The following is a 14403-nucleotide window of genomic DNA, read 5'->3' on the forward strand; positions in this document are numbered from 1 at the left end:
ATATGTAGTTTAGAATTCACTCTTTGTTAATTTAAGATTCTCAAAAACTAAGCAGTTCATACCTCCTTCAAATGATGCCAGATTAGCATTTGCATCTTTGTATTGCTCTGGAACTTTTGGCTTCCCAATATATCTCTGAGAGTCAGAAATAAATTTTTATCAACACTTTCTCTAACTTCAGACAACAGTTCCTCTAGTTAGTTCCTCTGCTAGCTATGGAGAACTGTTCACTAGTTATGGTACTAAATATGTCCTTTCATAAAAGTTTTTTATTTTTTATCAAGTTTTTTATATTTTTAGTTTTCCATATGTTGTTTGTAAAAAGATATGAGCTGGAGTCTAAGAAAGCAAAGTACAGGATTATAAATTACTTAAGTAAAAAATCTTGGAAGATGATGAAAGTCAAAAGATGGCAGAAGGCAAAAACAATGCATTTAAATCCAATAAAAAATCTGCCTAAATGCCTAAAGTAAATTACTGTCAGCTGGCCAAGACATTTATAGTTACCTTTGAGAAATGTGTTTTTTTATAAAGAATTTATTGACCTGTAAAATTAATTGAATTTGTGTTCATATTAAAAAAACATATTGCATTTCCTCTGCTACAAAGATGTTGTTCAAATTCTTATAGTTTTTTCCTTTAGAAAGCGTTAACATGTTTGCCCAGATATTGGATGAGGTTTTAAAGAATTTGTAGACTCTTTTGTATCTAGTGCCAGTTTTAGTCTAGTTGCCTTTTTTTCTGTCTATTTTCTAGTTACTTTTTTTTTCTATTTAGATTTTTTAGAATTCTTTAACATGTGCTTACATGCAACTCCCCTTTTTAACATGGTGTCTTCGTGCAATTCCTTTTTTTACATGGTGTCTACATGTAATTCCCTTTTTGTTAGCAACTTATTTCAAGTAAGATAAAATAATTTAAATTAGTAAATTAAGTAAATTAAGATTTAAATCAAAACTCTGCATGAATCTTGTATAAATGGTAAATTACTAACAAACTTTTTTTTTTAACAATATTTTAATCATGTGACATTTTTTAAGTATTTTATGTTTTATTTTAAGTAGTCTACTATAAATTAAAATATACAGTAAAAAATATATTTTAAAAAAATTGTAAAATGTAAAAAAAACATTTCACAAAATTAAGGGTTGCACAAAACAAAGAATTTAAAAATTGTATATAAGGCAGAAGACATAGTGAAGATTAAAATTTCAAAACATGGTGAAGAAAACATCTCTAAGAGAATGAAAACTTTAATATAAAATGACTTAAATATTGCTATGGAAAAGTTCATAATCTTAAGATAGTTATCTTTCTAGTAATATTGTCAAAACAAAAAATCTCAATCATGTTCTGTAAAACAAATTAACATAAAAAAAACACATCTAGATAGATGTAAAAATTTGTTTCAAACCAGAGTTACTAACTCTGGCAACTTTGGCAAGGCCAAAGCCAAAGCCAAGGCCAAAGACTAACAACTCCGCTTTAAACATTCTATAATTTAATTTTCATTAAATAATTAATATCATGACTGTCTTCACAAAAATGTGAGAAAAAAAAATGTTTTTAAAAATTTGTTTTTGTTTCAACACTCTCTATAGAAAAGATTTAACTGGCCAAAATGACTTGATTTTTTACAGTTACCAATATTATAATCATTGATGGCACTAAGATATACTCATATGATTTAAATTTGACCACTGCCTAATAATAATATCACAACTTTGATAAAATAAAACTAAAAATTTTTTATATAAGCAATACCTTGGTAAAACCAATATTTAAAATTCCTGAAAATCCATTTCTAAAAATATAAAATCACAGTTCAAATAATAAAAACTTATCAAAAAAATTAAAAAAATAAAAAAGGAAAAAATATAACATACCCTTTCTGGAACGACTGATTTGACTTACCCTGTTAAAAGAGAAAAAAATAGATAAAAGAAATATTAAAAAGTATAATAAACAATAAATGCCTTCTAGGGATGTGTATAATTATTGCATATATATTATATATATAAATATTGGAACAAAAAAATCGCTAATCTAAGTGTGCATTAATGTGTGTGTTAGTGTGTATGTGTTTATATATAAGTTGTGTGTAATATACAATATTTCGGCGCCAAATTTTGAAATTGAGGAGCTTTTTTTTTTTTTTAAACAGCAAATAACAATGTCTTGACAATTTGCATTTATGAAGTAAATGATTGGTGGAAATACAAACACATAAAAAATTTAATAGATTTTGATAATTTTGGTATTCAATAGTATACTGAATGGCTGCATCTTGTGAATTTATAATAGTAGTTTAGTGATGACATGTCATTGAAGACCATTTTTTGTTAAACTAAACAATTATGCACCTGCTATGTTACAATGACCTCCTTTTTGTTTTAATTTTATAAAAAGTTTTTTTCGATTTGATAATAGCTTTTACGATAGTACCCAAAATATTACAGTAAAAAAATAAATATATAACCAAAAATGATGTAACTTCTTATCATTTAAATATAAATAATATATATATATATATATATATATATATATAATATATATATATATATATATATATATATATATATATATATGTATATATATTTATATAAATATATATATATATATATAAATACATACACACACATATGTGTGTGTATATATATATATATATATGTGTGTGTGTGTGTGTGTGTGTGTGAGTGTGTATATATATATGTGTATATATATATATGTGTATATATATGTGTGTGTGTGTATATATATATATATATATATATATATATATATATATATATATATATATATATATATATATATATATATATATATATATATATATATAATATACTTACAATTCTGGCTTCAGGACAAAAAACAGATACTGCTTGAGATTTTTCTTCACCGTTCCGCAACAACTGAATTTTTATAGGTTTCACTTAATAAAATATAAAAACTAATAATAATTAATTTTAATATTTTACCTGATACAGAACTTTTGAATAAAATGAAACTATACTATTATTAAGCACACATGATAATATACATACATATAATAATGCATAATAATGCACACATAAATACATATAAATATATATATATATATATATATATATATATATATATATATATATATATATATATATATATATATATATATATATATATATATATATATATATACATATATATATATATATATATATATATATATATATATACATATATATATATATATATATATATATATATATATATATATATATATATATATATATATATATAATACTACGCCTACGCGATTTAAAAAATTCATTTTTTTCTGCTATTTAAATTAAAAGAGAAAAAAAGAATGCTTTAAATAAATACTAGATAAAATAATTTAAAAAAAAGGTTTTTTTCATAAAAGTTGAACAAATGAACAAAAAAAATTATTTGTTGCAATTTATAACATAACGCTTTTATATTTTTGGCAAGCACTTGCCAAGTTTTTGCAGGCATGTGAGCAAGCGCGAAGACTTAATCGCGAAAGCGCTGGCTAAACGAAGAAGACATATTGTGTGTATATATATATACATATATATATATATATATATATATATATATATATATATATATATATATATATATATATATATATATATATATATATATATATATTACTTATAAGTGTACTTTATGTTAAAATTAAATTAAAAACACAGAAATATTAAGTTTAAGATTTTTTACAAACCAGTTCGAGTTGCAACCCTGAACAGATCACTCTTTTTCTCAAAACTCTTCCATCGAAGTTGTGGAACATCATACACAAGGAAACCTTCTAATATATCCTGTATGTACACACATATATTTACATTTACATAGAAACATATATATACAACCCTCAAAATTAGAAAAAATGAGATTGGCATTAAATTGGCGACCTCAAATTGTTAGTTGTCAGCATTAGGTCAGAAAAAAAAATTAGTAAATTTTTAGTAATTTTAGTAAAACAGTTTAAACTAGTACAATTTTTTTTTCTCTGAATTTTGATCACTTTGAGGCTCAAGTGCCTCAATGGTCTTTAAATTTCTTTATTCTTTTTAAGCCCATTCTTAGCACAATTGGGCTATATCTCAAAAATAATGCAATTTTTTTTATCTAGAGTTAGTTCTCAGCTGGAAGAAACAAATCAAAATGTATGGTAATGTAATTAATTAAAATATGTAAATAGTTTTATGTAAAACTTAAAAAAAAAAAATTTTTTTAATTAAAAATATATGTGATTTTAAAAATTTTAAATATAAGTGATTTTTTCTGATTTCTATGCACTTTGCAAAAAATAAGTGCTTATTATATGTGAAAACAAGAAAAATAGAAAACATAGGTTGACCTGCTTGCTGATTTGTCTAGAATGACCCCGTAAATATTTATGAGCTATTATAAGTTATAAAAACTTAACAATAACTGCCAGTTAGAAAAATAACAATAATAAAAATAATATTCATATTATAAATATTTAAATATTTGTAGAAAAATTTCTATATAAAAATTATTTTTGATTTTGCTAAAATGACCCCCAAATAATTGTCAAAGTAATACAAATTTAAAATAATTAAATAATATAAAATTGAAAAATTCTGTAATTTTTCAAAAAACTTTTAAGCAAAGGCAATTTTAAATTTTATATAAAATGTGAGAAATAAATAATGTTAATTTAAGTAAAACTTTTAATTGTAATTTAATTTTAAAATTTTGTGCAAAGCAAATTTATATATAGACTAATTCTAAACAGTACACTAGATGTGTACAATTCAGGACTATATTTAACAAAAGAAAAATATGTTAAATAAATTTAATTTTTATATTAAACTAAGTTTGTCACTAACATTGTTATTATAACTTAAAAATGATTGTGTTAACCAGATTCAGATTTTAATAAAGATCCATGACCTGGAAATTAAAAAACAAACAAACAAGACAAAAAAAATTTTTTCAGAGGTCAAAAGAATGAGGAAGTTTTTAACTCAGGTAAAAAGGATCTTTTGGATTACTCTAGGTGCAATCATTAAAGCTGATACGAAAAGAAGTAATTAAATCTTATAATAAAACTTTTAGTAATTATTAATATTTTAAAAGTTTTAAAAATTCCTCAAAATAGTTAAGTAATTTTTTTTATTTAGTTTAAATTTTTAACTAAAAAAATTTTTTTAATAATCTTTTTTTAAATTCAAACCCCCTTATTCACCCAACACCTCCTTATTCACCTAACACCTACTTATTCAAACCCAACACCTCCTTATTTATCAAACTCCTCCTTATTCACCTAACACCTCATTATTCACCAGCCACCACCTCAGATATTACCTTTCTCAAATTGGTCACCAACAAAAATTTTCAAATCACAAAATATGTAAAACTTAAGCTTGATGACAAATTGGTTTTTGAGAATTAAAAATTATTGTGTTGTTTTTTTTAACAATTATTGTACAAGATAAAAAAAAAATCAACAAGAGGTAATCCACTGTTATTCAGGGTGGTAGCCCTCTAATCAAGAGAGTAGACAATATCAGTTAAGGAATGAATTTAGATTTTCTTAAACAGGACAATTGGCCAATATTGGGTGCTGGCTCACACTCTCAAACAACTAAAGACATTCATAATTGGTGTAGACAGCTTTCTAATGCTTTTTTGGAACTCTTTGAACGCGTGATAAAACTAGAAACTACAAAAACTGAAAATGACGAAAACATTAAAAATCTGAAGACAGAAATAAAGCAGCTGAGTCAAGCAAGTCGATCAGTGACTGGTCGCTTATTGTCAAACAGGGTATATAAAAAAAAAAAGCCTACAGAGCAGCTGATGGTAACAAATGTAGCTATTAATGAGTTAGACGAAAGAAAAAGAAGAGTAAAAAATGTCATTATTTATGGAGTGGCCAAATCAACTAAAGAAAGCATAGAAATGAAATCAAAAGAAGACACGTCAAAAGTAAATGAAATTTTTAAGCTCATAAATCAAGAGAATGTAATAACAAAATTTGTTAGATGGCTGAGATCTAAAACTAATAAACCAGGTCCAACTCTTGTTGAATTAGCTGAGGATATTCTTGGCAACACAATATTAGCATCAGCTAAAAAATTGAGAAGTATTGTCCCACATAAAGATATTTATCTTTATGTGCGACATTACTTCTCCAGATTTGACTGAGGCTCAGAGACTCCAAGATTTTAACCTCAGAACTGAAAGAAATAAAATGAATCAAGCAAGACCGGACAATGACCCCTTTTGGTATGGCATCTGTGGCAATAAAATCATCAAATTCAAAAAGAAATCAGATCAATAATTTTATACATAATTCAGTGTCAGATTGCAATGAAATTAAAAAGCTGTCATGTTTATACCTAAATGCTACCTCTATTGATAACAAGTTAAATGAGTTTAAAGTGGTAATTGAACAATACAAACCAAATGTAATTTCTGTGACTGAGACATGGTTTAAAAGTGATTCAGTTGTAAACATTGAAGGTTACCATCTGTACAGAAAAAACAGATCAGACGGACGAAAAGGCAGTGGTGTTTGTTTATATATAGACAACTCATTAGACTTCTATCAACTAAATGATGCTGTTCTAAATCCCTGTAAACTAGAAAAAGTGTGGGCAGTTGTTTATTTTGATAATGACAAGTATTTACTTGGATGTATCTACAGGCCAAATAATTTTTTGGATATAGCAGATTTTGATGTGGTTTTTGGCCTGGCACGCAAATATATAGACAAAAATAAGTTCAAAGACTTACTTATCATGGGCGACTTCAATTTCCCATCAATCAACTGGTCAAATGGCTGTGTTGATATAATTTCAAATGAGAATGGAAATATAAATTTACAGATATTTTAAATGATAATTTTCTTTATCAGCATATTAACATACCAACTTTCCAGCTGTCAGGTGAACAACTTGGGAGTACCTTAGATTTAATCTTTACAACTCAGTCAGCGAGTGTTAACGAAATAGATTCAAAATGTGTTCTAGGAAATATAACCAGAGGCCATCTTATAATATGTTTCAGTTTCATCTTGTCTGATAAAGCAATCCGTGACAATAAAAGTAAGCAAAGATTTATGTTTGCTAATTCCAATTTTGAACTAATATCTGATCTAATTTCAAATGTTGAACAATCAACAAGCAGTCAAAGATACTATAAAAGCATTAAAGGTAGAAAATGGTATAACCACTCAAAATTCAAAAGATATTGCCGATATCTTAAACAATAATTTTCAAGTTGCATTTGTGAAAGAAGATGATGGTCCACTGCATTCTTTTAATTTAAGAACTACTGAAACATTCATTATGACAAATGAAGATTTTACATATGAAGATGTCTATCTAAGATTAAAAAACTTAAAAGATAACAAATCAAATGGTGTTGATAATTTACATTCAGCTATTTTAAAGAATTGTGCATCAGCCTTTGCTATTCCACTTAGATATATTTTTATTAAATAAATTATTATTATTAGATAAATTTATTTTAAGTTAAGTACTTTAAGTGTGTATTTTAATTTAAAGTATGTGAATTTAAGTGCATGATAAAAATTTTTCTGATCAAATAAAAGTACATACCGCAATATATTCTTCTGATTCATTAACTGGCCAACAAAGATTTTGACGTTCCCACTTTTTACTTAATTTCCCCAATTCTTGAGTTTGTTCATTCTTTATAGCCCATCTATAAAAACACATATTCTGACAATTATCTATAAATGTGAAACTAAAAATATAAAAAAGTATATATATAGGTATATAAATATATATAAAAGATTTTACTGTATATTTTTTTGAAAACTAACCAATTGGTAAACATAAAGTACCCTAAAACAGATTGGCAAAAAATATCCAATAATTATCAATTGGATATATTTGTAAAAATTTTTAAAAAAATTGTATGCATGGTTATATAAAGATTGCAATCGCATGCATCTATATGTACTATAATATATATATAGATGTGTGCGGTTGCATGCCTTTTATGACCAAAGTTTCAATTTTATTTTTGAAAACTTAGCCTTAGCTTCTTCATTGTTTTAAGTTAGCACATTTAAAAAATGCTCTGAATAAACAAATTTAAACTTAAACTAAAATTAAAAATGAACAAACTATAAACTGGAAAGAGATATGAAAACAAAAAAAAAAAAAATCCTAACGAATGATAAAATGAATAAAAAATTAAACTAGAAAAAATAAAATATCTACAAAGCAAATAAAACAAATAAATTGTATGTGTGGTCATATAAGGAGTGCGATTGCACACGTCTCCTGAGAAGGCCTAACATTTTATTTATTAATTTTCATTAAGTTTTGAAATTTGAAATTATATTTTATTATAATTTGATATATAATTATATTATCAGGCCTTGTTAAGCTCGCATTTGCTTAAGCGTTCAACAGTTTTGTGCTACACAAAAACTTTTATCTTTTAGAATATTTTAAATTATCTTTTGATGTCATTAACGTGACGTTTATTCAGAAGAAATAAAGTCGTAGGTAAAAGCATTTAACCGCAATTGTAAACTAATAGATTTTTTGTTAAAGAAACAGTTTGTTTAATAATTTTTTTTGTTGTTGTTAAAAATTAGCTAAAATAAATAAATTGTTTTAAGTTTTATCTTAAGGAATTAAATATATAAATTCCTTTTAAATATAAAATTATTTTTTGTCATAATAGTTTAAAAATTGCATGATTTATTTGATGTAAATATTTTATTAATAAGATATTTTGTTTATTGATAATTCAATAACGTAAAGTTTTAATGATGTTCGTTTAATTTATGAAAATAAATTATGATCCCCAATATGTAATCGGTAACTGATAAATAATAAAAAAAAACTCTTTATTGTTTAAAAATATTATTAAAAAGAGTCCACAAAATAAATAAGAAAAAATTTATTAACAGTTAATAAAATAACCAAACTGTAAAATTATAAGAAAATAATTTTTTCAAAATAAAATTTAGTTTTTATTTGAAAAAAATAATAAAACTGATTTTTCAAATACGAACGATTTTATTTGTAACTTTTGTTATAGTGAGAGAAAAAAAACTGTTTGTATGATTTTTAACGCGTTAACAAAATAACTTTAATTACAATGCGGTACTTGAAAAGACGCGAGTGACGCAATATAACTTCTAACAAAAAAGTTAAGTTACTTAGATATGCGTTACGTGTTTTCGTTACACAGCGAAATCTCGTAACAAGGCCTGTATTATTATAAAATAGGTTGTCCCAAAAAATTTTTTATTAAATTGCTGATGCAGTCCCTCCTAAAAGTTTTTTTATGGTCCCATAATAACACCAAATTTTTTTAAATCTCATTTAAATAATACTTAGGGGTTCCCCAAGGGTCATGAAGTTCTAAAATATCGCAGTAAATTGTGTTCTACATCTCCAATTTGGACAAATTTGGATAAATTTTTAGAGATCAGCCTTTAATCCTATGATAATTTGTTTATCTAATCTAGAAAGTTTTTTATTTGTAGAATCTAGAAATATATAACTTTTGTGTACATAGAAATTTGCTTTCAAGGACAAACAATGTCAAAATCAAGCAAAATCATGAATTTTTAAATTCTATGTTGTATTTTATGATGCTAATAAATTTACATAATATGTATTGTATGTACAATTGTACATTATTTCAATAATAATGATATTTTGTGACACCATTGGTTAACGAGTTCTGTTAATAATAAAAGTGAAGAGCTGGTAAATAATATTAAACGCTAAATCATTCCTAGAATATTTTTTGTTGGTCATGTGACATGTATGCAGTCTGCTGTTGGCAGTAAACATTTTTTTTGAAATGTGAAAAATTTGTCTATTTATTTTTCCAAATCATATGATAACTATAATTATCAACTTGGACAAACTTGTTAAAATCAAACAGAGTAAGTTAAAAAATAGATTTTTCTGTATATTAATAGATTATTACTAGTTTTGTTGATGAAAAGACAATATCAATTTACTAGGGTTGTAAAAATCTCAGGAAGTATCTAGTGACAATCAATATTATTAGCCTATTAGGTCTGTAAAATTTTTATTTTTCTGATCTAGTAAACTCAGTGTTCACAAAAGAAGTCACACATGATAACATTGTATGTTGTCTAATAAGACAATTTATGATACAGTTATATAATAATATATAACATATATATAACAGATAACTGAATAATACTGACCTCGACTTGAAGTAGTGATATAATTTAGCTGATTGGACATCCCTGTGACAAGATAACAGGGGCACGCCTACCTTCTGGTTGTGATGTTATGAGAAACTTTGTATTCTATCACTAGAAGCAAAAATTAACAGCGGCTGAAAGTGCACAGAAAGTATATGATCAAGTGTTGCCACTCTGAATGAAATCTAGACTTCCGATAAGACATAAACCAGATATAGTTCAGAAAATTAAAGATTTGAATAACTAGCATGTTGGATTAATGAAACACAGGTCAAAAAACAATGCAAAAGATCTCCAAAATCAAAAAGAATATAGCAAGAAACTTGACAATTTGTTTGATATTAGTCATGCTAATTCGAATGAAGAAGACTGTCAAATCGCATTTCTCAAATTGCAGCAAGAGTCGAGAATCGGATGCATTGGGCTTGTTGACAAAAAAACTTTTTACCATGAAAAACCATCAGCTGAGTACAGTGCGGGGATTACTCAAGCAAACAGCAGCTTCATCAGTTCAGCAGTTTCTAAATGCAGCTGCAGCTGAAGAATGTGATGATTAAAATGTCAATATAATGGAATCAGCCAAATCACTTCAGTCAGGCTAGTCAAGTGCCAGTTTCTCTGATGAAGAGCAACAAGAATCTGCTGATGAATTCATTTTCAAGTCTAAAACTCTAAGAACAAGTAGCAATAAAAAGTCTAAATTGTCTGTGCTGAATCCAAAAGTATCAGCAGTATTAAAAAGGACAAACACAAGCATTCACACATCAACAATGGTCAAGGCATCTCTGCTCAATGAAATAGGGGGCTCGACATCTTCCACAGTTCTTTTAAAAAGTACCATTCACTGTCAAAACAGCTGTTTTGCCAAGAAACTTCAGAACAGATCAAGGAACACTTTCGAGCCAGCAAATCTGTTGTGCACTGGGATGGCAAGCGTCTGCCTGATATCGCTGGAGTAGACACAGAACGAGTGGATAGATTGCCAGTTTTGATATCTTTTCTCTTGTTGATGGAAGCATCAAACTTCTGGGTGTGCCAAAGATGTCTTTTGGGTCAGGAAAGGCAGCAATGGAGGCAGTTTTGGAACTTTTGAAGTCATGGCAGATAGATTCACTAGTGATCGGAGTGTGCTTTGATACAATGGCCTCAAATACAGGTCAACTTGATGGGGCCAGCACACTTTTGAAGTCAGCCATTGATCGAAACTTGCTATGGTTGGCTTGTCGCCATCAAATATTCGAGGTGTTACTGTCAGATGCATATGGAGTGTATCTTGGTCCATTCACTGGACTGGAAATTTGGATATTTAATAAATTTAAAGAAAACTACTTCACTGTCAACTAAAGCTTCGGTAATCCTCGAGATTGACTACAAAGAATTTCTTCAACTTGCGGCTTCCATGATTGGTTTGAACAATTTTACAGTAGCAGCTGTTCGAATTCGAAAACCTGGTGCCCTTAATAGAGAATGTTGGATGGCAAAGGAAATTTACACAATGAAGATCGAATTGCTCTTTGATGGTAACGAATATCTAATAAAGCTAACAGCTCCAGAATTGCAAGGTATACAACGATTCAACAGATTTGTAGTCTTAATATAACTTCAGTCTTGGTTTTCATGTTGAATGTTTGCTGATGAACCAGTCAATGACATTCTTCTGATTCATAGGCTCCATGAGTATGACAACCTTGATTTGCAGACAGAAGGTCTGAAAATGATGGTCCGGCATTCTTGGTACTTGAGCCAAGAGCTTGCAACACTCTCTGTGTTTTCTCAACATCTATCCTGTGAAGAAAAAGCAAAACTTGTATCAGAAATCAAAGATGATCAAGGATTGCATTTGGTCAAGTCACTTCCTCATTCAATATCGGAATTAACCATTTCTAGAAGTTTCTTCAAAACTGACGCAATTTGACGATAGTTTTCTTGTCTTGCCTGTAAAAGAATGGAATAAAAGCCAATCTTATCAGATCGCATGTGAGATAAAAAAAACTTGGCCTGTGTCAGTGACTGTGCCAAACATGGTGTTGCCCTCATACAAAATTTCAATGCCACTATAACAAAAGATGAACAACAAAAAACAATATCTTCTGCAAGTTGTCGAGAAGCACAGACATGACTTTAAAGTGCAATCGTGACAATTTTTTGGACAAGACTAAAGAATTATGGAAACAAAATTAAAACATTTTACAACTAAGAACTGATGCCAATGTATTTTCTATATTTCAATTTATTAGTAGGTATCATAAAATATACCTAGTACCTAGTCTGACCGAAGAAGTTAAAAATTCATAATTTTTGTTTGATTTTGGCATTATTTGTCCTTGAAAGCAAATTTCCATGTACACAAAAGTTATATATTTCTAGATTCTACATATAAAGAACTTTCTAGATTTGATAAACAAATTATCGTAGGATCAAAGACTGATCTCTAAAAATTTATCCAAACTTGTCCAAATTAGAGACGTAGAACGCACTTAGGACCCCTAAATATTATTTAAATAATCTAAAAAAAATTAGGTGTTATAATGGGACCATAAAGAAACTTTTAGGAGTGACTGTATCAGCAATTTAAAAAAAGAAATTTTCATGAGTGTTTTGGGACACCCTATTATAAAATAACTATTCCTATAATTTATACTATATTTAAAATACCGCATTGAATAAATCATATGCATCATATTTTATCATCTCCATAACCATGTACTAATAAAGTCTAATAATATTTTAATTTAAATTTTGTAATTAAAATCACAACATTTTAAGAATATCAAATAAACATTTGACATTTTCCATACCTTTGTTTAGAAGCAAGAAAATGATGAACAGGAAATCTAGGCAAAACAACAAGAGTGATCTTTTCTCCATCATATCTTTCGCTTATAATCATTGTTTTATTCATCTCCATTTTATCATCTCCATCATAATGGTCAGGAAGTTCATCTGTAGAATTATTTAGATTACTCTTCTGAAGATTGTTTTTTTCCATTACTACTATATTTTGATTGTAGTTATTAATTTCCCAACTTATAACAGGATTTGATTGGTCACTATCACATGAGTTTTGTTCCAATTCAAAACCATTGACTGCAGTTAAAACATAACCCGGATTTTCTAAATAATTTTAAAGTTAAATAATTACTATAAAAGAAACTATTCTATAAAAGATCAGAAGGTTTATTCTTTGTGCTTAAAGGATATATATATAAAATGCAGACCCAAAAATTGGATGTAGCCATCTTTTGTAAATGTCCATTTCATGTGCATATTACTAGATTTTTCAAATAACATAACAGCGGCTCCATCTAACATTTCTGAGTCTTCTTTATCATTTAACAAAAAACGAATACTGTTATCTGAGATTCCTAACAAAAGGTTTGAAAAACTTCTGTTACAAATGTGCCCATCCTGAAAATAAAGTAAGCTTGAGCAATATCTGTAAAGTAATATCTTGAACAATATATAAAGATGGTATTATATGTAGATAGTATAAGAACATTACGCATTCAAGTAAAAAATACTTGTATATATTTATAACGGCAATTTTTGTCTAGTTTTTTTTTCATTACACTCTTTTTTGTCTGAAAAACCTGGATTATAAAAGCTGTGTTTTCATTGGCTGCTCTAGGTTGAACTAAATATTGCTTTGATACTTCTTGTTATGTAACTTATTTGTGTAACTAAAGTATGACTTATTTAAGTTTTTAAAATTTTTTTTATATAATTTTTTATATAAGCCATACTAAAGTATGGCTTATTTTTTTAACTAAAGTATGGCTTATTTTTTTTAACTAAAGTATGGCTTATTTTTTTAACTAAAGTATGGCTTATTTTTTTTAACTAAAGTATGGCTTATTTTTTTTTAACTAAAGTATGGCTTATTTTTTTTTAACTAAAGTATGGCTCATTTTTTTAAACTAAAGTATGGCTTATTTTTTTAACTAAAGCATGGCTTTTTTTTTCATTATTTATAGTTTTTTAATTAGTTTATTTAATCTTTTTAGTATGTTGTATAATTGAAATGCCTATAAAAGAGTGCAGTGAACTGTTGTTTTTATAAACTATGGTTAATAATTAATTTGTATATTATCTGAAGGTATTTAATAATTATTTTGTCTATTATCTGAAAATATTTAAGCTTGATCATTGTAACTGTTTCTTTATTACTATAAAACATTTTATGTATATAA

General features: G+C 26.8%; 1 protein-coding gene across 2 annotated transcripts in view; it reads right to left on the minus strand.

The window, feature by feature from the left end:
• Window positions 1-14403, minus strand: part of LOC101238783 (doublecortin domain-containing protein 1) — a 76030-nt gene that overhangs the window by 29170 nt on the left and 32457 nt on the right. For both annotated transcript variants that reach the window (XM_065790196.1, XM_065790195.1), the window contains exons 12-18: window positions 13432-13621; window positions 13012-13327; window positions 7602-7707; window positions 3728-3824; window positions 2850-2932; window positions 1887-1915; window positions 1765-1804 (exon numbers count right to left, since the gene is read on the minus strand). In XM_065790196.1, the coding sequence (XP_065646268.1) occupies window positions 1765-1804; window positions 1887-1915; window positions 2850-2932; window positions 3728-3824; window positions 7602-7707; window positions 13012-13327; window positions 13432-13621 (861 nt within the window). The remainder of the gene's footprint in view (window positions 1-1764; window positions 1805-1886; window positions 1916-2849; window positions 2933-3727; window positions 3825-7601; window positions 7708-13011; window positions 13328-13431; window positions 13622-14403) is intronic.

This window comes from Hydra vulgaris, chromosome 02 (assembly GCF_038396675.1).
Source record: "Hydra vulgaris chromosome 02, alternate assembly HydraT2T_AEP".
NCBI classification, from domain to species: domain Eukaryota; kingdom Metazoa; phylum Cnidaria; class Hydrozoa; order Anthoathecata; family Hydridae; genus Hydra; species Hydra vulgaris.